Raw genomic sequence first — 23065 nt, forward strand, 5'->3', positions numbered from 1 at the left:
ATCCAGTGGCATGCACCATTTTAGTTGTGGGTGTTGAGAATTATAGTTCAGTAGCATCTATCAGGCCATAGGTTTCCCACTTTTTAGTCTTTATAACAAAGCTCTCAATTCTGGATACACATTTGAACATATCCAGATTCCAAAACAGCCTGCACTGTTGCAGTTACTCTGTGTCAACTATGAACAATTCTGATGAGATGCACTGAAGACTACGATGTGTGAAGCCTACCATGTACTTGTAAATAGGTTCCAGTTTTACTGCAAAAGCAGCCACTGATAGAAAGGTCAATAAACGAGCTAAATATAGATGCCATGAAAAACATTGATCTATCCCTTCGCAATTACACTGAAGGTCATCAATTTTGCAACTCCGTTTTGTTAAATACCCAAGGCTGATTTTCATTGTCTAATATGGGCACTTGTTGAAAGAGGTGACCTGTATATAGTTATAATTGGAACAGTTGCAAGCAGCTATTTATGGATTTCCCCCCTATTTGTGCAACTAATGAGAAGGGTCAATTTGCTGACAGTTCAGATTACAAGAGAGGAATATACAACTAAATCATTATTCTTACATATAAGCTATGTTTTTTTCTAGAATATTATTACTATACATCAAAGAATTATTGTGATATATATGTAGACAAATTTAAGATTTTCACACAAATCAGTTCTAACAAACTAATACTAACAGCAATTCTGAGTAAACTTTGTTTTCATAGTCAACATTACACTTAATATACGACAGATAAAAAATAGCAGTATCCCAATTCTAAAACCCCATTATTTATTCCAGAAGGTCCTAGCAAAGAAATCATTTTATCAGCTTAATGGTATAAATGGTATTTGTATTAATGGCTTAATATTCCAGTATAAATTTATAGAATATAAGGAGGTAAAATCTAAAACTATAAAATATATCAAGTAAAGCTAAACCTGAGCCTCTCCTTATATATATATATAAATATTGTAAATATATAATATAAATAAATATGTATTATTTTGTCTCTGTCTTTAAGGTATGCCTATATTTACATATATAAACATATTTTAAAGATGAGGCAAAATAAAGCAAATCACTAGTAATCTCTCTCTCTTGTTTTTTTCCTTATGTTTTGATGCATAACTATTTACTGGTAAAACATGAGTAATGTACAATCTATTTAATATTCAGACTCATATATATATAAAATTCTAGCTTTGAAATCTGCATGTCCAGAAAGTATTTGTTCTAACATTTAACATTCAGTTGTTCATAAAATCACAGGCTGTTTTTTGTGCAGTGAGGAAAAGTAGAAAAAGACACACCACAAGGTTTTAAAGGGTTATTTATGACACAAACCTGAAATATATTCAGATGTGCTAAGTTATAAAATAGGTATCAAAACATTCAATTACACAAACATTCAGTTATTAACAAATTCATTCATTTCATTTGGAAGAACAAAATCAGACAATATACAAAGCAGAAACTTAAATTTAGGACAACACAAATTTACTAACATAAAAATATACAAACTCCAATTCAGAGTGTTTTCTTGGGATGAAGGTATACGAGCACCATTATTTACATAAGAATCTATAATTTAAACTTCAACTGTCAAAAGATTAGTATCTTACTCGAAAGATAGTAAACTGGGATTTTATACTGGATCTAAGTTTGGTTGTAATAATAATAGTTACCACGCAGTGGCAGATATTGCATGAACAAGGAATATAGTGAGTCTTAGACAAATGAGAACCAACCATCCCAAATTAGGTATGAAATTACAAAAACATTACACTCTCCATATTCACTACAGTATTCAATAGTTGAACTGTTCTATGTAACCCAATGTACAAAGCCAAAGTGCAAAGTTAAAAAGGATGATACTCAATTCCTCATTCTTTTGAATCCTAAAGCAACATTGACTCAAATATTAGGCAAGATTTTCAGTCTCTTCCTTCCAAAATATATTTCCATGTATAATAAAAGACCAGAACGAGTCTTTTGTCAATATATATACACCACTGCAAATTTGCAAGTACATATAGAGACAATCAGGAGAAGGGAAGAGGAGAAAATCAGAATCCCTGATTTATAGATGGGTCCTTGGTTCTAAAATAGATTTTTGTTTTAAAAAGTTGTACCGTCAGTCATTACAAATCCACTTTATTATCTGAAGAGGTGAACTCGTACCATTGCCATATACATTTAACACGTAAGGTGTTTTGAGCTTTTAAGGAGAACAGCCTTCTCCAACCTTGTTGCCTCCAAATATACTCTAGAAGGCAGCAACGAGTTGCAGTAGAACTTACCTGTCCCAGTGCCCGCATATTACGGTAATACATGTTTTAACTAAACGCTACATGTTTCCAAAGACAAAATTAAATTTCAGAGTTTAATTAGGACTGCCTTTTCAAGCAGCCTTTTGACAAGCCCATTTGCTTGAAAAAAAGATAACAGCAATAGTACTTAGACTTATACACCGCTTCATAGTGCTTTACAGCCCTAAGCGGTTTATGGAGTCAGCATATTGCCCCCAACAATCTGGGTCCTCACTTTACCGACCTCGGAAGGATGGAAGGCTGAGTCAACCTTGAGCCTGTCAGGATCGAACTGCTGGCAGTTGGCAGATTTAACCTGCAATACTGCATTCTAACCATTGTGCCACCACGGCTCTTATACCTCCCTTATTTGGGAAACTAAGTTGGCAAATATTTTAGAATACAATGTATCTAGTCAAGTCATCTGGTGTTAGGTTAGAACTGTTTAACAAAATTGGAAGAATTGTGTGGGAAAAAATCTGTTGCTTTCTGTTCAGGTGAATTAATGCCCCACCCAATTATTTCTAAGGTTTCCTGGGAAAAACTGGGATGGCATCCTACACTGTGAAATTCTGTAAAGAAATGCAACATACCACATTTTTAATTGTGAGCAATAGTTAAGCTACTATACATTGTATCAAAAAAGGCTACAATTAGGACTTGACAGGTATTATTAATACAATGAGGTGCATTAATTTGCAAGCCATGATTAGAAAGCCATTCTCAACTGGGTTGGCTCAAATTTCAATAACAAGTTGACTTTGGGTTAAAAATATTCTTCCAACTAGTTTTCATTCATGCATAAGTGCAAGAAAAGTCAGGGATAAATCAAAACTCTTCATGCTAAATAATGTGATCTTGGGTTTTAGTCTTTTTCTCTCCCTTCACTCCAGTTGTTTCTAACTCCATTTGCAACTTTCCACCATATGTATTTCCATGTTAAAATTTGTGGCATTCCAGGTAGTAAAAGCCCTCTATTTTATTAAGAGGCTCAGTTTCTGCAGCCCAGAATGATTGACTGTACCATTTAAGATTCAACCAGACTTGTGTCTATATTTTTAAATGCTTTTGTTAAACAGCATTTACTGTCATAAAACAGCTTATTGGAGAGAATTTGTTCTCTAAGCTTCTCCCCAGTGTGCTTGTTTACTGTACATTGTCATGATGGTAGCAGTGTACCTGTGCTCAAAAATGTGATTTTATCCTATACCTGCAGTGGTACCTTCCATACTGATGCACCTTTACCTTCCCTCTTATTTTGCAAGATCTCTCTCTCTCTCTCTCTCTCTCTCTCTCTCTCTAAAACTGGCCAAAGTTACATTAAAAAAGTAGAATGTGGACATTAATCACAATATCCAAGTAGTAATTTTGTTCACTGGCAAATAGCACACGTATACACAGACACTTTGATTTATATCACAATATTGCTTAGGAAAAAAACAACAACCTGACAGCCACTGACTCCTCTTATAGTCTCAAGAAAGTTCATATTTTAGCATCTGAATGCTTAAATCAATGTATTGTCCAAGTGTATAAAAATGGCTAGACATTGGCCTTTATAACATTGGCGGCTTGAATGTGCATTTAAAAATCAGGTTTGTGAGAAACATCACAGTGACGAAAAGCTTGGAAGAACCTTTTTTTTTTCTAAAAAAACTTTTACAGAAGTTAGATATGCTGAGTTTCATTGGCTGAATTTAGGTAACGACAGCTATACTTCCCGAGACATTTACATGTCAGTAGCATACAGGAAAGATAATATATGAACACTTTGTTATAAGTAGAAGAGTTATTACTTTCAGGCTACAGAAAGCAGTAACAGAAACATACAGCCCCAGAAGCTACATGTCAAAATTACTGCCATTAATGGTTTCACTCAACCTCTGAGGGACATGTTAAAATGAAGACTGTTTTGCCATATAGCTCCTTGTTCAACAAGGAGTGCAATGTTTCATTTAAAAAGAAAGCAAAACGGAATAATCAACATAGACAACCTTCCCAGAAACGATAGTGCAGATACGTTATTTTTTTTCCTTATAGCACAAGTAAATAAAGGCAAAAGGATAAATTGCTGCTTAAGTTCAGAATTTGCCACTAAGTAACGTAACTTTAAAAACAAGAAAGAGAAAAAGAGAGACTGGTACCAGCCCAGCCTTAGGCACGTCCTTCTTCTTCCCCTCCCCAAGTTTTTATGGTTCGAAATGTCATTTTTCTGAAGCACTAATTAAGGAATGGAAGCGTTGCTCTTTTAAGTTTGAAGAAGAGGGGGAAAAAAGAGAGTAAGAAAACGATAAAGTAGCAGTGGCAGGCAAGAAGAAGAGATTGTTTCCAGAAAACAAAAAGTTAAATGAAGGATAATTAGCAACTTTAGTGACAACTGGATGCAAAAGCATTTGTGCTTTCGTTTCTCAAAGAAAAATTTCCCACTTCCGCCACTTCTCACACATGGGTTCTGTATTGTATTTTCCACTTTGATAGTTCCATGAAAATCCCACCATCGACTCCCTGCCAGGAATATTCTTAACACAGTTTGATCCTGTCACCTAGGAGAAGCCGGGTATCAGTCTCCAAATCCACCTAAAAACTGGTGCTTTTGTTGTAATGTAGCTTTCGACTAGGACTGTTGTGTGAGACGACGGAAGTGAGGTAACACTTGGTTATCGGGAAGGTAAAGAGCTAATTCCAAAGCCACAAGAACAGTAAATTCAAATCCAATGAGATCTCGTCTGTTGAATCGGAATCGTTCTTCCAACTTCTGTAAAGGCAGAAAACAAATAAAATAAATTACAGCACCATGTTTTGCATCCTTGCTTACAACAGTCTGCATATTTGTTCGGCATACAAAACCAGAGCTATTGTATTTTTCAGAGTATAAGACACACCGGAGTATAAGACGCACCAAGATTTTGAAGTGGTAAATTACAAAGAAGTTTTTGCACCCTTCAGGCCTCCCAAACCCTCTGCATGCCTAGTTTTTGTTAAAAACGGGACATGCAGAGAGTTTGAGAGGCCTGCAAAGTGCTCCTGGGGGCTGAAGGGAGGCAAAAATGGCCTGTTTTTCACTTATATTTGCCCTCTCCAGCCCCCAGGAGCACTCTACAAGCCTCCCAAAGTCAATGCATGTCCATGTTTGCAAAGGGGCGGTGTTTTGGGAGGCCAAAAATGCTGTATTCAGTGTATAAGACGCACCCAGATTTTCACCCTCTTTTGGGGGGGGGAGTGCGTCTTATACTCCCAAAAATAAGGTATTTTAGTGATAACATACAGGTAATCCTGTATGACTTACAACTATTTGTTTAATGATCGTCTGAAGTTACAATGGCACTGACAAAAGTGATTTATGACCGCTTTTCACACTTGCGACGGTTGTAGCATCCCTGTGGTTATGTGATCAAAATTCAGGGGCTTGGCAACTTTGTGATACACTACAGTATTCTCTAGGAGAAAGTATTTATTTTCTGTATGGAGAAGCACTGAAGTATGTAAAAGAACACCACTTTCTTCAGGGAGAGTAATTTTCAAGGACAATGTAAGTGATATCACTGGAAGGATGGACGTCACTAGGAGGGGTGGGGCTGGCCCTTGTAAATGCTTTAGAAGGGGGAAGGAAGACTTCTGGAGATAAACTCTTCCATTTTGATCTTTAAAAATCCACTCATCCAGCAGAGCCAAACTAACATACCATGAAAATTTAGTGGAAAAACAGAAACATTTTGGTGATCTGCTTTCTCGTCATTACTGATAAATATTTTTCTCTCTCTCTCCCTCCCCCCTTCTCTGTCTCTCTGTCTCTGTCTCTCTCTCTCTGTGTGTAGTTAGAAACTGGAGTAGTTTGTCTCCTTCTTACCCTGGAGTAGGGATTAACATTTTGCCATTGGATTTCAATGGCCCCATTTCCATGCAGCCTGCAGGCTACCATTTCTGACTTACGCAGTATTCTGAAAAGTCACGGCCTGAAGGCCAGACATATTTAGCTGCCCAGTGAGAGGAACATCAAATGGTTACATAACACGATAGGAGACAGTGAGATGGTCTTCTGCAGAACTTGCACTTCTGCAATTGCCATACGTTGCTTTGCTGATGTTTGTTACAAGGAAAGTTATAGAACTAATTACTAACTTCAGGAGGATGACAGACCCTGGTGCTGTTTTCTGGGAAAGAACCAGTGGTGGGATTCCAATAATTTAACAACTGGTTCTCTGCCCTAATGATCGGCTGGGTGGGCGTGGCAGGATGGGCGTGGCCAGGGGTGTATGACAGGCAGCACTTGGCCTCCTGCACCCCCCTGGAAGCAAAAATGGGCTACGGTGGGGGAGGGATGCTCTGCGCCCCCCTGCCCCCCATTTTGGGCCTAGTTCTTACCCTGTACTTACCCGGGAGCCAAAATAGGGCACGTGGGGGACTCCTAGAAGGGGCGGGGCAGGGAGTGTCCAGCCAGCAATTTAATAACCAGTTTAGCTGAAGTGGTGCAAACTGGTTGAATCCCACTACTGGAAAGAACCAAATTGCCTGGTACTTGGCCCATCAACAATGATTTATTATAAGGTAAATGGAGTGTAGTAATACATCGAAGGGCAACAAAGAGATAGCTTCAATCCCTGCTCATTTATTTGAGAATAAGTCTCACTGAAAAGAGCAGGGCTTATTATCGGAAGGCATGAATAGAACTAGGATGCATGGAAAAAAAAAATAACTCTAGTGCCAGACAAAGAATAGAAAAAGAAATTGCTTGATGCCATTATCAGCCAGATAACAGGAGAAGAAAATTAAAAATTGGTGCATACGAACAAATGGCTCTGCTGCAGAGAAATTCAAATTATTTTGACAATAACCAAGGAGACAAAGTCTCAGTACAATTTAAACCTGGTATCATTTCCCATTCCAAACTAACGCAACCGTTTGACTGATGATCCATTAAGTAGACAATTTGGGGCTGGTAGCTGCAGAGACAACATTATTACTATTATTTTCATCACAATCCTGACATCCAAATGGTAGCTTCAAAGCACTGCCAACAATTCCACCCTGTCGCTTTCTCATGCATTTTACAGTGACAACCACATACAGGCCATTTGTACCGCAATTACTTAAAACTAACTGGATTTCCAGTCATGTATGTCTTATCAACATGTATGTATTTCCATTCAATGTTTTTTGCAAGTCTGCAAAGATTTATGTATCAAGTGTATAAAAAAAATTATCATAAATGTAAATGTGATTTATGTATCAAAAAAAATAAATTCATTTGAGAACTTTAGCATTTTCAAAGAGCTGGAGACCCTGGGAGATATTCCAGTTGTACCTACATCAATTAGGTGTTTGACTTCGTGTTTCCTGAGATCACTGCTAATCTTGGCTGCGAGCAGCACACAAGCGCCGGCACACAGTTTTCGGTTCTGTTTGTTGAGCTTGCCTTGCAGGACGAGCTTCTCAAAGTAGACGTAAGCCATGGACACAGTAATCGGTTCAAGGTTGCACTCCATACTCAGGGTCCGCATTTCTCTCTTCAAACTGCAAGGGAGAAGGAAGCGGACAAGAATCAAAGCTCATTTTTCTAGATGGACGAGAGAAACTTCAGAATTAGGAGAAATACGTATGTCAGGCCTGGAAGCCATTTTTCACATTTGGGCCTTCAGGGCTGCCACATTTGCTACTGTGGGAAAATGGGAGGGAGGATTATATGGAGTAGGGGAGATATACAGTCAAAATAACATTCTTTTCTCAGAGAGTCAAGGACGTCTTGCCCTGCAGCTGCGATGATGTGACTGGGAGGCATCTCCAGTTTTGGATGGTGCCTGATTGGATCATGTGGTAGACATGTGGGTGCTGGACGGGGACTTGAACTTTCACTTGGGTGGGGAAAACCTGGAAGCTTTCAGATTCGGGTTTTCCCAGATGTGCCAATAGGACATCTCTAATAAAATGGAAATTTGAGGAAACTCAGGCTTCGGTGTCTTCTTTCGTTGGGGGTGTTACTTGGAGCCCTGACAATGTATGTTTTAAAGCAGGGGGTCTCCAATCTTGGCAACTTTAAGACTTGTGGATGAACGACGTTTTAGTTAAGCTGAAACTGTGCTAGACACACTCTGTGAGGTTTCCTCAATCCATCAGTATAGAGCTGGAAGGGACCGTACAAATCTCCTAGGCCCAGCCTGCTCAAGGAGCAGACTCTATATTATTTCAGACAAGTGATTGCCCAGTCTTTTCTTAAAAACCTCCAGTGATGGGAGAAACCACAACTTCTGAAGACAAGCTGTTCCACTGGTTAATTAAGTTTTCAGGTTGCTTCTCTCCTTGATTAGTTTCCACCCATTGTTTCTTATCCTGCCCTCTGGGGTTTTGGAAAATAAGTGGAGACTCTCCTCTCTGTGGCAGCCTCTCAAATACTGAAATATTGCTATCATGTCCCCCCTAGTACTTCTTTTCCTCTAGATTAGCCAAATCGAAATCCTGCAACCGTTTTTCATATGGTCTCCAGACCTTTAGTCATCTTAGTTGCTCTTCTTTGTGCTTTTTCCCAAACTCTCAACATCTTGACCAAAACTGGATGCAGTATTCCACATGTGGCCCTTTTAAGGCTTTATAAAGCGGCATTATTACTTCACACGTTTTTGATTCTACGCCTCTGTTTATGCAAGCAAGGATTGTATTAGTTTTATTGGCTGCCACCGCACACTGCTGGCTCAATGCTCTTGGTTTCAGTTGAAATTTTTCGAATTTAAATAGGCTTCACAGTTCTAGTCGAAAACTGTACAGAAGCATCGTTAGGGACAAAAGCATTCAAAATATGCTAGAAGGTTTGATGGCACACGCTTCATTTGTATGTAAAATAGAAGATGCAGAAACATGGGTATGAAACAAGCTAAGAACAAAACTGCCAAGTATCGTCTTCTAACCAAAACTAAACCAAATAATTAAGTTTCATACTTCAGTGTAGGAATTAAATCTGGGCTTAGGCCACTGTTTCTCAATCTCAAGAACTTTAAGCTGCCTGGGGAATTCTGGGAATTGAAGTCCACACATTTTATAATAGCTGAGGTTGAGAAACATTGGTTTAAACTACATCACAGCATATTTAACAACTAGAAATTCATTACAGAATCACCCCTCCCCCATTCGTAACATAATTAGCATGAAAAAGAAGGAAATCATACTATCTCACCTCCTGATTACCCTGCTATAGTTATTAACTATGACTTTGTTGCCATAGAATATATTTTGGGATGGAGCACTGAATTGACAACTTGTAAATGAAATATCTCATAATAGCAACAGCACTTATATACCACTTTACAGTGCTTTTACAGCTCTCTCTAAGCGGGTTACAGAGTCAGCATATTGCCCCAACAATTGAGGTCCTCATTTTACCCACCTCGGAAGGATGGAAGGCTGAGTCAACCTTGAGCCTGGTGGGATTCGAACTGCTAAATTGCAGGCAGTCGGCAGACAGCAGAAGTAGCCTGCAGTACTCAATACTCAAGTCTGCAAGGTTATATGTACTTCCTTATATTTATTAATACTTGTGCAAGATTGGGCTGTAAATGTTTACAGATAAAACCACTCTGATAGAAATCTGGATAGAAATAAGCCTGTTCCAAAGGAAGGACTGAGAAAAAAAAGTGATTTTCACATCCCCCAAACGATTTACCTTCTGATTTTGCTTAGCGTGAGCTTGATGTAAGGAAATTTTTCTTTAAATGTTTCATTCATATCCTTTTTAAGATCTGAGGGTTTTACATATTCGATCACGGTGGTCTGAAATAAAAAAAAAAGGATTTATTTAGAAATTTGTACTGTGAAAGAGAATGTGAGACACCAAAAATAACAGAACAGACTATAGAATAGAATAGAATATGGAATAGAATATAATAGGAGAAAATAGAATAGAGAAAATAGAGCCCTTTAGTAGAATGTTAGCTGCAGCTAAAACCGCTCTGTTTCTCCCTAGCCCAGTGTTTTTCAATTTTGGCAGCTTTAAGATGCATGGACTTCAACTCTGGGGAAACACTGTCCTCGCTTATTTTCCATTAGTGTTTGGTTATTTTGCTGATTTGTTTTTCTGTGCTTAATTTTGTAGGCTGCTTGGAATTGTGAGACAGGCAGCTATATAAATCTGCTAAATCAATCAATGTTTAAGAATAAATCTAACACTAGGCAAAAATATAGAAGAGTGGGGTCGTTGGGGGTCTCTGAGCTAGGTTGCTGTCTTGCAGATGTTTCATTATCGAACTAGGTGCACTGATGATGTTACCTAGTTGGGTAATTAAATGTCGGTAAGAAAACCACCGAGTTCAGGGAGCACCAAGGAACCCACCTGTTCAATCCTTAGCTACAAATATTCTATCAAAAATGTAGAAGGCCCTATATTCTGCATTATGCGGTAGGATTCAATGCCTTGTTTCAGTTGCACCCCATTAAATTGAACTTTGCACCCAAATAACCCCTAGATGGTGTTTAGTTGTACTAAGCTGTGCTGTTAAACCACATTGCTCATCTTTGTCCTGGCATCGGAGTCAAGTCCTCCCCTAACTAGGTCAATAAGGTTACGAGACTAATCGCTTTTAAGACAGAAGGTTTCCAAAGCCTTTTAATAATCATTTAATCCTGCAACACTTGGCACTTCAAACAGAATGGAGCGTTGAGACTCTAGAAAGAGTGCAGGGAAGAGCAACAAAGATAATTAGGGGACCGTAGACTAAAACATATGAAGAACAGTTGCAACAACTGGGTATGTCTAGTTTAATGAAAAGAAGGACTAGGGGAGACATGATAGCAGTGTTCCACTATCTCAGGGGTTGCCACAAAGAAGAGGGAGCCAAGCTATTCTCCAAAGCCCCTGAGGACAAGAAGCAATGGATGGAAACTAATCAAGGAGAGAAGCAACCTAGAACTAAGGAAAAATTTCCTGACAGTTAGAACAATTAATCAGTGGAACAGCTTCCTTCCAGAAGTTGTGAGCGCTACAACACTGGCGGTTTTAAATATGATGTTGGATAGCCATTTGTCTGAAGTGGTGTAGGGTTTCCTGCCTGAGCAGGGGGTTGGACTAGAAGACCTCCAAGGTCCCTCCCAACTCTGTTATTCTATGTCTGTGCCAGTTTAGGTTAAGAAGCACAGCTTTAGCAGCAAATACACCGGGTTTAAACACAAGACGGGTAATAACAGGAGATGCAGAGAAATTGCTCCAGCCTTTAGGAGTTCGCTAGTTTGCTTAGTAAATGAAATTCAGAAGTTGAATCTGAGCTCATTAGGATCTGGGTCTGCCTGCTGGAGAGATCATTAGAAAAACATTACTGCTCATCACCTGGTGTTTGATGACGGCTGCTGAAACTATTCCTGTGTGCTTCAAAGAGAAAAAAATGTAGGTTTGTGATAATATCTGCATTGCCCTAGAGGTCTATATAAACTCCATTTATGTCCGTCCTCGATCTAGGCCTGCCTTAGGCCACGGTGCCTGGAGTTGCGGTACAATTGGAATAAGTTTGAATACAATTTGAATGCTTGATTTACTGTTCGGTTATAAGAGTCCCTATAACCTTTCAGCTGCATATTGCTTTTGCAGAGAGATTATGCGGGTTTTTAGTCACAGGTGCAGTAAGGAAAAACTAGCATTCTTAGCAACCCTGAGCTCATTCCAGGGTGTTTTGTTTTTCTCTGACCATGCTGAGAGCCTCCAGTTCTGGCAGTTTTTTGGGGGGGAATTATCTAAGCAACATGATTGGCATGATTAGAAGGAGAAACAGTCTAAATGATGTGGAATACTTGAACATTGGGCACTATCTAATAAAATGAAATTCAATGTTGAAAAGAGTAAGGTTCTACATTTAGGCAACAAAAACGAAATGCACAGGCACAGTATAGATGATACCTTGCTCAACAGTAGTAACTGTGAAAAGGATCTTGGAGTCCTAGTGGACAACCATTTAAATATGAGCCAGCCGTGTGCAGCAGCTCCCAAAAAAGCCAACAGAGTCCTAGGCTGCATCAAGAGGGATAGAATCAAGATCACGTGAAGTGTTAATAGCACTTTATAAGGCCTTGGTAAGGCCACACTTGGAATATATGCATTCAGTTCTGGTCGCCACGATGTAAAAAAGATGTGGAGACTCTAGAAAGAGTGCAGAGAAGAGCAACAAAGAGGATTAGGGGACTGGAGACTAAAACATATGAAGAACGGTTGCAGGAACTAGGTATGTCTAGCTTAAGAGAAAGAAGGACTAGGGGAGACATGATAGCATTGTTCCAATATCTCAGGGGTTGCCACAAAGAAGAGGGAGTCAAACTATTCTCCAAGGCACCTGAGGGTAGAACAAGAAGCAATGGGTGGAAACTGATCAAGGAGAGAAGCAACTTAGAACTGAGGAGAAATTTCCTGACAGTTAGAACAATTAATCAGTGGAACAGAAATTGCCTCCAGAAGTTGTGAATGCCCCAACACTTTAAGAAGATGTTGGATAGCCATCTGTCTGAAACGGTATAGGGTTTCCTGCCTAGGCAGGGGGTTGGACTAGAAGACCTCCAAGGTCCCTTCCAACTCTACTATTGTATTGTATTGTATTGTATTGTATTGTATTGTATTGTATTGTATTGTATTGTATTGTATAGTTTTTAAGTGTTCCAGAATAGATTTTGGACTTATATAACGGGAAGTAAGGTTAAGCAATCTGTAGCTCCATGTGTATGGAGATTCTCACTCGTCCAGGTCATGGTTGTCCCAAAGGTGCGTTTTTCAAGAGGCAACTGGATTTTCTTGGTTTTTTTTTTTTTTAAAGACGTTTCGCTTCTCATCCAAGAAACTTCTTCTGCTCTGACTAGGTGGTGGGGAATGGAAGGATTTAGAGTCCTTGCAGATAGCTGGCCATTTGCATTCTTTTAGAAAGTTTTAGAGACTCACTGGAGAAGAGCCTAATGCTGTGAAAGACTGATGGCAAAAGGAGAAGGGGACGGCAGAGAAGGAGGTGGTTGGATGGAGTCACCGAAGCAGTTGGCGTTGAGTTTAAAGGGACTCCAGAGGATGGTAGATGACAGGAAGGCCTGGAGGAACATTGTCCAAGGGGATTGCGATGGGTCAGACACGACTTCACAACTAGCAACAACTAGTTGTTGAGGCCACCTGGAGGTTTACCTGTGTCCTCGGGGTCATCTGAGCAGTGCAAATGGACATATTGCGGGATCGCATCCTACCCCACACATCCCTACGACCAATCCGCTCTCACAGAGAGGGACTCCTCCGGGTGCCGTCCACTAAGCAGTGCCAAAGGGCGGCGCCCAGGAGCAGGGCCTTCTCTGTGATGGGCCCAGCCCTCTGGAATGACCTCCCCCCCGACATTAGGATCACTACCGACCTCCGCTCCTTCCGTACAAAACTCAAGACCCACCTTTTCCAACTAGCCGGCCTGGCTCAACTATAGTTCTATCTCTAATCCTCCTGGCAATTTTAAACTTTAAATTTTAAATTGGGGTATTTTAATTTTTAATCTTATTATTATTTTGTTGTATGTATTGTAACAATTGTTGTGGTGATTTTTATACCTCCTCCGTGTAATGTCTAATTGTGTAATATGTGATTTATTTATTGTACGCCGCCCCGAGTCCCTTCGTGGAGAGGGAGCGGCTAACAAGTCTAATAAATAAATAAATAAAAATAAAGCCTTCCTAGAACTATTGAAGGGACAGTGTTGTAGGCACAGTTCTTTCAACAGCTCCATTCCATTCTTTCCATTCCCCAGCATCCAGTCAGAGCTGAAGAAGCTTCTTGGATGAGAAGTGAAACGTCTTTGAAGAAAAACCAGAAAATCCATCTGCCTCTTGAAAACAGCACCTTTGACCTGGATGACTGAGAATCTCCGCAGATGTACAGTTGTTCGGTGGCTTGTGGGGAAAATTGATCCAGTAGTCAAGATTAGTTTTCCCCACAATTCGCAAGACAAGCCCATCTCCCTCCGCACCATCCCGGAGATCTAGAATCATATTAGCAGATTGTTAGGTAAGCTCCCCGTTAGGAGAGCGAGTGTGCAGAGAAGCGTAATGAGAGTGGTGTGGAAGAACACGCACAAACCAGCATACAGGGACACCAAATAGTAAAAGTAATAGTATTTTACTTATGTGGAAAATAGAAGTATTCAGAGCTCAATTTACACATGGTTCAGTCAGTCAGTTATCAATGTTCTCAATTAAGGCATGATCCATCAAACACAGTCCAGTATCATATAATGAGTTCAGCACCCAAAGTCGCTAACAGTAGCAAAACTCACAGTAACTCACCATACATCTACAAGCAGTATCCACGGATCAACATCTAACAAACAGAGAGCTAACAGTCATTCTGGCGCCATCTTATGGCTGCTTGGGGTAACAGCAACCAATCCCATTACAGCAGTACTTAAAGAAACAATACTACTCTCATGGCTTATATATTGCTGACCCGACGAGTAGCAGCAAACGGGTGTCAAATGGGAGGGAAAAAGGGCTTGCTATCACTAAGAGCTCCACATGAATGAACGTCTATAAACTATTCTCTTTGCTTTCAATGCCGCCTAAGTCTGTGGCCCTACAGTGGCAATTAATTCTGAAGGTTAAAGCCCATTACGTGCCATTTCAGAACAAAACAAATCTATCTTGGTTAACAATGGTCACCAAACTGCAGTTTGCTAAGGGAGGTTGGTGCAGGGGGAAAAAATAAAGACTATTTGTGTAAACCTCTTTCTCCTTTATTTTACGGAAATGTTGGAGTCGGGGGAACCCAAGACAGGAAAATGACACTAAAAAGAAGAATATGGGGTATATTGATCACAATTCTACCTAGTTTCAAAATCAATATGATCTTGGATCTCAGAATGGTGAAACTGGAACACCAACCCTGAGTTGGCTAGGAAGACGTGAAAAGAACCGAAAACCACAGGTAGTTCTCAACTTATGACCACAATTCTTGTTGCTGAGCAAGGTGTTTGTTAAGTGAATCACACCTGGTTTTATGACCTTTTTGTTTTGCCACGGTTGCTAAGCAAATCACTGCAGTTGTTAACTGAATCTGAGTTCTCCATTGCCTTTGTTTGTTGGAAGTGGATTGTCACGCCCCCGTCGGAGCTTGAATCTGTGGAGGGAGGAGAACTGGAGCTGGGGCCTATGAAGATCAAGGGGACAGCATCGTTGACTTCGGGGGAATTTGGGAGGAGCAGGACAAGGCAGCCCAGGGGTCCCTCAGGCTTGGGACGGCTTGCCAACAGAGAGAAAAAAGGGGCAGGATGACAGAGAGTGAGTGGGCAGTGGAAATGAGGAGTGATGGAGTTCAGACGATGAGCAAGGACCGCCCCCTTCTGATCTCCAAGCACGGAGAGTGGAGAGAAGGTGGGAACGGCACAGGCTAACCCGACAACTCCGGAGGAGAGCATCCCACCCCTCTTCACAAGGCACACCTGGGGACCGAGACTTAAGGAGACGCTATGGGGAGGGGCATTTGTCAGGAACAAAGGCTGAATTTGTGGAGGTTTTTTGTGCTGTTGCCGACGTCTGGTATTTTGCAGGACTGCTTGCTTCTTCCTTGCTTCGTGGACTCTTTTTTCTTGCTTTGTGGATTTATTTCCCTGTTCCTTTGCCTTGCTGGACTTCTTGCAGCCAGAGGCTGCTGTGTGTCTGTGTGTGCTTTGCTCACATTAAAAGGGAGTCTGAACTCTCAGCTAGCTGTGTGGCCTTCGTGCCTTGTCCCGGGTCATCACACTGACTGGGAAGGTTGTACATGATGATCTTGGTACCCTGGTTGCAAGCCAGGATTTTTTCAGTACTGTTCGAATGGTCTCTAAACGAATAGCTTGTAAGTCAAAGACCATTTATAGCAGTGATGGCTAACCATTTCGTCATTGTGTGCCAAAAGCCACAATGAAATGTGCAGGAGACATCCTCATGCCCCCTGCACCCACCCCCGCGCACGCACGTGTGACCCCCATACACTCCCTCCGCACGAGCCTCCGCATGTGCCACGCTTCAAACACACGCAAGCGTGACACCCCCCCCCCCATTGTGCATGCTTGGCAGAGACCTGAAAACCAGCTGGCTAGTGGGAGTCGTACACATGCGCAGTGGAGCTGAGCTGGGGCGACCGTTCATGTGCCCGCAGAGAGGGCTCTGTGGGCCACCTGTGGCAAGCGTGCCATAGCTTCGCCATCACGGAGCTATACATTGTGTAGAAAATAGTATAACCATCATTGCTCCCCCACAGTACTTTATAAGCACTCAGGGGAACGAGGACACAGGCTTCGCTGCATGCAGGTAAATAAGACACACAGGGAAATACATCACAAATGCTTGACTACTGCACTTGTCAAGAATCGGCACGAAAACATCTTACCATGTATGATGCAAAGATGAGGACACGCTTGTGTTTCCCACACGGCCACTGCGGGTCATCCACCAAATTGGGATTGTACTCTATCAACTCCCCCACTTCGTTTCCTAGAAGTAAAGAAGAAGTTGAAGACTAAAAGCTCACCAACGTAATTTAGGAAAAGCATCCTTTGAATCTTCCTGAAGGATCTTTGCCGTCAAGTCCAGATGAAGCTAAGTGTTCTGATGTAAGCCTCCCAAGAGCATGCAGCAGACTCCTTGTCCCGATAAAACTCTTTTATTTAGGTTAAAGTGAATTCCTCTCCAGCAAAGTCCTGGCAAACAGTCTTTCATGAGATTTCACAACTACAGACCTTCATCAGGCTTGGAGAGCTGCCAGGCTGATGTCTTCCAAACTCCATGCTGTAGCAGCAATTACTTGCCAAAAGTCAGGAACAGATCTTCACCCTAATGAATTGAACTGATTGTCTCCTGCAAACTCCCCTCCCCTTTCGCTCCTCTTTATCCCCTATGGGAGGGGCCATTCACCTGTGTCTTTATTCCTGAGTAACCCTTGTTTTTTAGCTGTTCCCTTCTCCTGGGAGCTCTGCGCATGCACACATCGGGAACAGGCTCCAGCTGTTCTTCTGCCTCACTGATGTCTGACTCCGAAGGCAACTGATAACTGGCATACAGCTCTGGTCCCCTCTCTGCCTCCAACACAAAGTCCCCACCAGAGCCTTCCCCAGACTCCAGGATTGGCCCATCTTCCTCCCCAACCTCCTCGCTGTCTGAATCTGCTGCCAGCTCCACTGGCAGGCCACAACACTAAGAAAGGTTCAATCCTTAGGTCCAGTGGGGGGTTCCGGATCGCGTTGCAACCAATACGGTGCAATGGGGCATGGCGAACTCCACATGAACGTACATAGTGCGCGCGCACCTGCGTCCTTACCTCCTGCGACGCTCCGCGATGCCTCCGCAATGTTCTAGCTGCTCGGTGGAGCATCGCGCAGGTGCTGTACGCTCCGTGCACGGATGCCCCAAAGTGCTCAAATACAGGTAAGGACGGCAGGCGGGCAGGCGGGCCCTCCGGAGCACCGTATCAGAACGGTACCCGGTGCTCCTGGCAGGCACCGGTACACCAGTACCAGGGCGTACTGGTAGTAACCCACCACTGCTTAGGTCACTCGTTTTGGAGGTCAGGAGGACACAACAGTTGTGCTCTGCTTACACCAACAAGGAGACCATTTTCAGCTACATGTCCAAAGAAATGTGTTTCCTGACTTGGACTACTGGTCATCAATGGTGTTTTGGTTCACCTTAGAGGGGGGCTGCTGCCACTTCGGACTGTTCAGGCAAATTTGTAGTTCCGATCAGCAGCTGGGCTCGCCTACCCATCCTGACATCCTATATCAGTGATGGCGAACCTATGGCACGCGTGCCACAGGTGACATGCGGAGCCATTTGTCAGGCGCTGGCCAGCTGATTTCACCCTTTTTTAAAGCCATTTTTCGCCCTCCCCAGGCTCCAGAGACTTTATAGGAGCCTGGGGAGGGCGAAAAGAGCCCACCCCCGCCCTCCCGGAGGCCCTCCAGAGGCTTCATGAGCTTCCCTGAAGCCCCCAGAGCGCAAAAAAACGCCCCTACGGGCAAACCGGAAGTTCGGGAACGGACTTCCTGTTTGCTCGGAGGGTCGTTTTGACTGCTCCGGAGGCTTCAGGGAAGCCTCCTGAAGGTCCCTGAAAGCCTTCGGAGCGCTTAAAACGACCCTCCAAGCAAACCGGAAGTGACTGTAGTGCACGCATGCGCACGGGGGGGTCGCGCATTGCATTATGGGTGCGGCACACCTGCACACGACCCACCTGCGCTCCCCCCCACTTATGGCACGCGAGCCAAAAAAGGTTCGCCATCGCTGTCCTATATAATCACCGTGTGTTTGAAGCTGTGCACATGCTCACATTTTGGGTTCTGGGCTGTTGTTACATTACGTGATGCTCACCTTTGGTTCACCTGCCTGCTTTCTTGGTTGGCAAGCCCATGCGCCCCAACAGCTTACTGTGTATCATAGCAGGAGGGGATGCAACCTCTCAATTGGTCACTGATTACCAAGTCACAATGTGTTTTTTTAAAAAAGATTTATGCATGGAACAGTGAAACATATTGCATTTGTTTTTACCAGGTAAAATAGACAAGAAATCTGATACTTTTCCCTTGTAGCCCTAGTAAAATGAAAAAATTCTCCTCCCCTCCCTTTTTCCTCTTCTTTCCCCTCCTTCCTTCCTCCTTCCTTCCTCCCTCCCTCCCTTCCTTCTTTCTCTTTCTTTCCTCTCCTCTCTCTTTCTCCCTCCCTCCCTCCTGGAGAGAATGAATCAGGCTCAACACAATCGGAACAGAACATCAGGTCATCACTGCCACTAAGCAGTGGCAGAGCAAAGAGTTAAATCTGGAAAAGAATGCTTTAAGCTGGCTTTATTTCCAGCCAATTTACCCATGGGAGACAAGCAGCTTAGCATCGCAAAAGCTCAAAATCTTCAAAAACCCTAGAAAGTAACTACAGATAGTTTAAAAAAAAAACCAGAACACTGAGCCAAACAGACTGCTAATTTGATGAAGCAAAGGCATATATATATATATTCGATCTAGTTTATTCTAGTCTTAAGGTGCCAGACTAAAAACCAGAAGAACTGGGAGTTCTAGTCCCACCTTAGGCATGAAACCCAGCTGGGTGACTTTGTTCCAGTCACTTTTTCTCATCCCAACCCACCTCAGAGGGTTGTCGTCGGGGGGAAAATAGGAGGGTGAAGAATGACTAGGTACCCTTCCTACTTGGTTTATTTTTATTTATGAAAATAAAAAGCCAGGGTAATATTCTCTCTCTCTCTCCCTCTCTCACATGTAGATACAGAGAGAGAGAGTCAGGGTAATATTTACACACCCACACCCTCTCACATATCGTATTTTTTGGAGTTCAAGATGCACCTTTTCCCCCCCAAAAAAGAGGGTAAAAATCTGGGTGCGTGTTACACATTGAATATAGCATTTTTGGCCTCCAGAAACCCCACCCCTTCGCAAAAATGGACGTGCAGAGAGTTTGGGAGGCCTGCAAAGTGCACCGAGGGGGCTGGGGAGGGCAAAAAACAAGTGAAAAAACGGGCTGTTTTTGCTCGTTTTTGCCCCCCCCCCCCCGCCAGCCTTTAAGGTGCACTTTGCAGGCCTCTCAATCTCTCTGCATGCTCCGTTTTTCACAAATAATGAGGCGTGCAGAGGGTTTGGGAGGTCTGCAGAGTGCAAACACTTTTTTTTTTTAATTTACCTCTTCAAAATCTTGGTGTGTTTTATACTCCGAAAAAGATGGTATATACATACATACATATACGTATGTATGTATACATACACACTATAAACACACCCACTCTCTCTCTCTCTCTCTCTCACACACACACACACAAAAATAAACCACATTTTAAAAAACCCCAGATAGTTCCCAAAGGTCTTTCTTTGTTGGTAAAGATACAATACATAAGACTATCCTCATTTAGCTTTAATTTTTTTAAAAAATTAAAGGCCATGCGAAAATCTGGGAAAAGGCTGGGGAAAGGATATACTGAATCCCTTCCAAAGGTGCCGAAATCCTTCTCTCCAGTGAGCCCTTCCTCTCTTCCTCCTCCAGGGACCCCTGCAGAGAGAGCACCGATTCGTGCGGTTGCCTGTTTGTCACTCATCAAAAGCTACGGCCTGCGGATCTGACAGCCCAGCGGTGTTGCCTCTCTCACCTCGTGGGGTTCTACAGGGCCTCAAGCAGCAGGGCGCCAGGCTCCGGCCTTCCATCCTGCTGCTTTTTGGCGGAGGTGCGCTGAGTCATGACGGGGCAAAGGCAAATTTTTCTGAAGGTCTCACAGCGGTGGTTGAAGGGATGCGTCAAGTCACCGCGCCAAAGAAAGGCCCAGCCGTGTATTTCCAGCAGCGGCTCAGGGACAAAGCAGCATCGGGAGAGCAAAAATGGGAATTCCTCTGACGAGCGCTTAAGGCTCCCGGAGGCGCTCTTTTGATGGATCACCCGCCCAACAGAACTCAATGGGCTTTTAGCTGGGGCTTTCAAAGTCAACCGGCCGTTTGGCGCTTCTGCTCATTGAAAAATAATTAAATCTTCCTTGTTTGGAAGCTCTGAGGCACAGTTATGGCAGTATTTCAAACGTTGGAAAAACAAACAAACTAGAGAGTTTGCTCTAGGCGCCAGGCTAAAAAGTCAGGAGACAGAGAGTTCTAGTCAGGCTTTAGGCCACCCATAATGCAATGGACGCGCAACTCACCCCACACGCCCTGCCCCCCACACGTGATCTCTGTGTGTGCCCCATCCCCCAGCATGGATGTGCAACCCCCACGTGCATGTGGACCCCCATGTGCGCCCCCCACATGCGCACGCAAACCCCGCCCCCGACGCAGCAGAGACCCGAAAACCAGCTGGCTGGCGGGAGGCGCGCGCGCATCGGAGCTGACTTGGGGTGACGGCTTGCGTGCCTGCACAGAGGGCTCTGTGTGACTCCTGTAACATGCATGCCATAGGTTCACCATCACGGCTTTAGGCCAATCACCAGCAAACTGGGAGTTCTAGTCCCGCCTTAAGCATGAAAACCAGCTGGGTAACTTCAAATCAATCACCAGAAGACTGGGAGTTCTAGTCCCACCTTAGCCACGAATGGCAGCTGGGTGACTTTGGGCTAATCAACAGGAGAATGGGAGTTCTAGTCCTGCCTTAAACATGAAAACCAGCTGGGTAACTTCAAACCGATCACCAGAAGACTGGGAGTTCTAGTCCCACCTTAGCCACGAAAGGCAGCTGGGTGACTTTGGGCTAATCAACAGGAGACTGGGAGATCTAGTCCCGCCTTAAACATGAAAACCAGCTGGGCAACTTCAAACCGATCACCAGAAGACTGGGAGTTTTAGTCCCAAGAGCCACGAAAGGCAGCTGAGTGACTTTGGGCTAATCACCAGGAGACTGTGAGTTCTAGTCCCACCTTAAGCATGAAAGCCAACTGGGTGACTTTGTGTTGATCACCAGGAGTCTGGGAGTTCTAGTTCTGCCTCAGCAATGAAAGCCATCTGAGTGACTTTGGGCCAGTCACTCTCTCCCAGCACAATCCATTACACAAGGTTGTTGTTATGGGGAAAATAGGAGGAGGAGGAATATTGATTATGTTTGCTGCCTTGAGTTACTTATTAAAATAATAAAGGCAGGATATAAATGAATAAATTTTGCGGTATGCTCATAACAGGGGTGGCTCTATTAAGTTAGAATAGATTTGTGTGTGCGTGCGTCTTTTAATGACACACGCGTAATCCCCTACATTAGGATGGAGTCGGGGCAATTGAGTGTTTACTGGCCGGATGCCCTTCCTGTCACCAATACAGAGTTTGCAGCAGATAAATAAATACAATTATGACAGATTCTGCAAGAGCCCAGAGAAGTCGTTTTTGGCTTTGTAATGGCAGGACTTGTAAGGACAGAAACAATTTCTTGCACCTTCGCATATAAGACGCATCTGGTGCGTCTTCAGACGTACTGGCCACCCTGTTTGAAAATGCTGGAAGTAGTTTGATGCAACAATCCTAGATGATTTCGCTGAACACTGCTCAGAAACGGTTTTAATAATCAAAACAGCAGAGTCAATGCACAAGACAGAGGAATAAATCAGCCACAGGAAGTTTCTGCTACTGCAGAATAGTAACAAAGAGATGGGGGGGATGCACCAAGGCGCTAGAGAATGTCTCCCCAAAAATAACTCAATGAAAAAGTGGGTGCAGTAAATTACTGACAGAATCTCGGGATGGGAGACAATGGAAAATTAGAGACAGGTTTTATAAAGGCAATAGGGATGTGGTGGCTCAGTGGCTAAGACGCTGAGCTTGTCGATCAGAAAGGTTGGCTGTTCGTCGGTTCGAATCCTTAGTGTCGCGTAACGGAGTGAGCTCCCATTACTTGTCCCAGCGGCTGCCAACCTAGCAGTTCAAAAGCACATAAAAACGCAAGTGGAAAAATAAGAACCATCTTTGGTGGGAAGGTAACAGCATTCTGTGCACCTTCAGCATTTAGTCATGCGGCCACATGAACTTCAGACAGTGCTGGCTCTTCGGCTTTGAAACGGAGATAAGCAGTGCCCCCTAGAGTCAGGAACGACTAGCACATATGTACAAGGGGAACCTTTACCTTATATAACAGGCTGGCATCCTAAATAGATGCAATCTATCTTCCTGTATTGTGTTGTAAGCCTTGTTTCTTTTCAACCTGTTTATCTCATCATCTGAAAGGAGAACTGGCTTGTTTTCAAATTTAAAAGGGCGCACTCATTGAGCGAACACAGCTTGGTTTCCCAAAGCCAAAGCCACTGGGATGAAGTATTCACTAAAACATAGCGGAAAACTATTCAGAATTGCTATTT

At 43.0% G+C, this 23065-nt stretch overlaps 2 protein-coding genes across 2 annotated transcripts in view; both read right to left on the bottom strand.

The window, feature by feature from the left end:
- RPS21 (ribosomal protein S21) overlaps positions 1-23065 on the bottom strand; it is a gene marked incomplete at its 3' end in the record, with an annotated part of 293510 nt that overhangs the window by 12168 nt on the left and 258277 nt on the right. The window lies entirely within an intron of this gene.
- Positions 1315-23065, bottom strand: part of CABLES2 (Cdk5 and Abl enzyme substrate 2) — a 69767-nt gene continuing 48016 nt past the window's right edge. The window contains exons 6-10 of the mRNA XM_081947887.1: positions 16652-16755; positions 9956-10062; positions 7614-7818; positions 2280-5062; positions 1315-2233 (exon numbers count right to left, since the gene is read on the bottom strand). Coding sequence (XP_081804013.1) covers positions 4922-5062; positions 7614-7818; positions 9956-10062; positions 16652-16755 — 557 coding nt within the window. The 3' untranslated portion in view covers positions 1315-2233; positions 2280-4921. The remainder of the gene's footprint in view (positions 2234-2279; positions 5063-7613; positions 7819-9955; positions 10063-16651; positions 16756-23065) is intronic.

This window comes from Natrix helvetica (genome assembly GCF_964273705.1).
Source record: "Natrix helvetica genome assembly, chromosome: 3".
Lineage (NCBI taxonomy): Eukaryota > Metazoa > Chordata > Lepidosauria > Squamata > Natricidae > Natrix > Natrix helvetica.